The 3,523-nt window shown below is 37.4% G+C and overlaps 1 protein-coding gene across 1 annotated transcript in view; it reads right to left on the bottom strand.

Annotated features, from left to right (window-relative positions):
• The window catches only part of metap1 (methionyl aminopeptidase 1), a 19,851-nt gene that overhangs the window by 14,334 nt on the left and 1,994 nt on the right, over positions 1–3,523 (bottom strand). The window contains exons 2-4 of the mRNA XM_014013757.1: positions 3,054–3,105; positions 2,831–2,940; positions 2,583–2,643 (exon numbers count right to left, since the gene is read on the bottom strand). Coding sequence (XP_013869211.1) covers positions 2,583–2,643; positions 2,831–2,940; positions 3,054–3,105 — 223 coding nt within the window. The remainder of the gene's footprint in view (positions 1–2,582; positions 2,644–2,830; positions 2,941–3,053; positions 3,106–3,523) is intronic.

Raw genomic sequence — 3,523 nt, 5'->3', positions numbered from 1 at the left:
TATTTTCACCGGTCGCTTAGCCGAAGGAGGGCGAGTGATTGTCACCTCACCGCACAGGCTCCATAGGAAATGAATGGAGAGCGAGCGACGTCGCCTCCTGCGTGTCGAGCCCTTAAAAATGAATCGCAGGTGACAGTGTTGTTGGAGGAATTCATTTCTAAGTAATTAATAATTATTTTGATCACTAAGAAGTGATGAAATAAGGCTGTAGGAGAAGAGGTGGGCTAATATAAATATACTTCTGCCCACTCCTTTTGAGCATGAAAACTATACTTGTAGTGTTTCTGTTACCTTCTTTTACTTTCAACAAAACTTATAAAAACTTATTACTTAAACCTTATTAAAACAAAAGATACAACTGCAACATTTCATCACTGTGGATTTCATTAAGATGTTTCTTAAAGTTTAAATATAATATCGGTAACAAAACTTAACAATTTTGTTAGAAAGTCATCTTTTGTACATTTAAACATGCTGGTGGAGAACAGTTTCAGTCAGATGTTTAYATATAGTTGTTTGGTTCGAGCTCCTAACGAGCCGCTCGTCACTTTGTTTTCACCTCTGTGTAAGAGCAGAAATCTTTGAAACAAAAGTTTCCATGGTCTCTGTTATCTTAAAGTTCTGCTGAGAATCGGCTGATAATGTGAGTGATTCCTTCGTTTCTTTTGTTTTGATCCAGACAACTTGTTATTGAAAGCTAACGTTAGCGCTGAACGTCAGTCGGATGTAAACACACGGCAAGCCAGGACTGACAAAATATAGAAACGCGCTTCAGATGCCACGGGGAAGAATCCATCTCATTCCCTGTGAAGCGATTTTCCCAAACTTGAATGAAATCGATCCAAGATCGATTAAATCAATTTTTTTTACCCAGCCCTAACTTTTATAGTCCTGCTTAGAAAATACACAGAACACACACAAAAATAAATTAATTAATTAAATAAAATAAGTGAGAAAGCTCATCAGCAGGTCTCAGAAAGGTTGGGTTTGCTTTAAAAGACTTTGTTTGGGTTAGAGTAGAGTTGATGTTTTATTCTCAACAGCAGCTCCATGTTAGGAAACAATAAATGTGCAACAAGCGAGAGCTTCACTCCCTGATCCGGAATCACCAGAGAATGAAAGGAGACTGTAACCATGACTACCTGAGGATGGATCTATGCAGKCAAATGACAAGGATGCTGAGGTTGCCATGGCTGCACGCTGAAGGACTTGCCCAGAAAAAAAAAGACATTGTATAAAGCTAACTTTGTGATGGTTCAGATAAAAGAATGAGGCTGGTGGTGACAGCTGACCTGTCAGCAGCCTTATTGTTCTCTGGTTTATATTCATCACCTGGAGGTGGGCAGAGACCACAGCCAGATGTAGGAAACAATTCAACAGAACCACATTCACAGAGCCTTTAAAGTGGCTTTTAAAGGCTGCAGGAGGGAAAAAAAAGTAGGAAGATTTGGGGCTTTTCTGCTTTAARTCATTATTAGTTGTTGGTCCTGCTCAGAAAAATGCTTCTAAACATTCTTTAGGAACTATATTTATATCATATATATATAATTTATTCATCAGTTTGTCAAAACATGGAAGCTCTGTGTCYGGGTCTCTGCCCTGTTCCGAGGGAGTTCCGCAGGGTAGCATACTGGGCTCATTGCTTTTCCTATTATACATAAATGACCTTCCAAAAATATTGAAGTATTCAAATATTTTAATGTATGCTGATGATACTGTTCTTTTTTTTTTTTTTGTCTGATTTCAATATTGAATCTATTAATAGTCAGTTACAAGCAGATCTTCAGACATTTCATGGTTGGCTTCAAGATAATCTTTTGTCAATTAATGTTAAAAAACTGTGTGCATGTATTTTTCCTCACCAAGGAGACATTTCAATATAACAAATCAACTCACTTTTTTAAACAAACCCCTTGATATTGTCACTAACTACAAATATCTTGGAATTACTTTGGATTCTCATTTGACTTWTCGTGATCATGTACAAGTCTTAACCACTAATTTGAAACAGAAATTATACGTTTAATCAAAAATTAGATCCAATCTGACATCTTCTGTTTCAAATATCTATCTTCATGCCATTATACTCTCAACCATGTCGTACTGTTTACCTGTTTGGTCTCTTACAACAAATGAAATCTTAGAACCCATAGTTAGGCTCTACAACAGGGTCAGAGCACTTCGGTCATCCAACCAGTTTCACTTGTTTCTTTCTGAGCTGAAACTCAGAGGTGACCGCTGTTTAGCAGTTTCTGTCCCGAACTTATCGAACGGTTCACCTTTTTTGCATTTGGACCCCTGAGACTTTTAAAACCTACGCTTATTGATTCTGGAAGAAGTGAAGATTCTTTTAAAGCTGATGGTTTTATGTTGTGTTTCTGCATTTTATATCATTTGTATTTATTTTTGAACATTTCTGTTTCTTTGTTGTTTATCTGTTCATTTGTCTRATTTGTGAAGCACTTTGGTCAACTTCTGTTGTTTTTATRTGCTGTATWGCAAACTGACATCGACGTAAACAATARTTGTGCTTTTTAAACTAAAAAAATGCGCCGATATGAGGTGACAACGAGTTCTTTTACCTCTGGGATGATCAGCGTAGTCAGGTCTTTGGATGTCACCTGGAACAGGCCTCATGGGAGTCTAAAGGAGCAACCGAGAAGACACGTTACCTCCCAGTCACGTTTTTCATACGTGCTGTGATTAACACGTTGGCACAAAACAACAGCAACAGATACAGGACGATTACTGGCTTTTAGGTAGCTTTAAACTGCATTACTTGATGTGTGYACACGTTTACTGAAATACATAAGAACACAACAAAACTCACAAGTGGGTAGTGAGGGTGTAGCTTTCCTGTGTAACGATAACCCGGCCATGGGTCTGTGTTGACCTCTTCCTCTACACAGTTCTTAGATTCATTCTGGTGCTTGTCTTCTTCTAAAAAAATAAATAAAGAGAAAGAAAACATAATTTTATATACATTCAAACTGTGTGTGATAAAATGGCATATTGACATGAAGGAACAAACAAAAGTGGTCCATGATACCTACTTGCTTTTTTATGTAGCAGCTTATGAGATGCCCAGCTCCCTTTGAAACATTCCTGCAGATAAAAATTGATGGTAAATAAGTTTGCAGTAGTAACAAACAATAACATGCATGATAAATAAATACGGGCTGATTTGCACCTAAAAAGTACTTAACTATGATGTTAAAGAAGATATCCTGCTTTTAAATCCTTCTTTTCCACATTTAAATCCTTCAGTTTGGATCTATATGAAGTGGAACTGCATTCCTCCTTATTGTAACTCCACAAGCCCCGCCCCTTTTCTGGGGTGTGTCTCAGATCAACCCGTTTTGAGGCGGTCTCTTTATATCCAAACAAGGTGCTTCCACACCCTGCCTCCAGTAGGGCTGCCAGAAACGATTATTTTTATAATCGATTAATCACCAACTATTTTTTCGATTAGTCGACTAATCGGATCATATATTAATTGAATATAAAACATAGAGCTTATCGC

Source organism: Austrofundulus limnaeus, unplaced genomic scaffold (genome assembly GCF_001266775.1).
Source record: "Austrofundulus limnaeus strain Quisiro unplaced genomic scaffold, Austrofundulus_limnaeus-1.0 Scaffold105, whole genome shotgun sequence".
Lineage (NCBI taxonomy): Eukaryota > Metazoa > Chordata > Actinopteri > Cyprinodontiformes > Rivulidae > Austrofundulus > Austrofundulus limnaeus.
The sequence above is the reverse complement of the archived record's forward strand: the minus strand, read 5'-3'. Positions and strand labels throughout refer to the sequence as shown.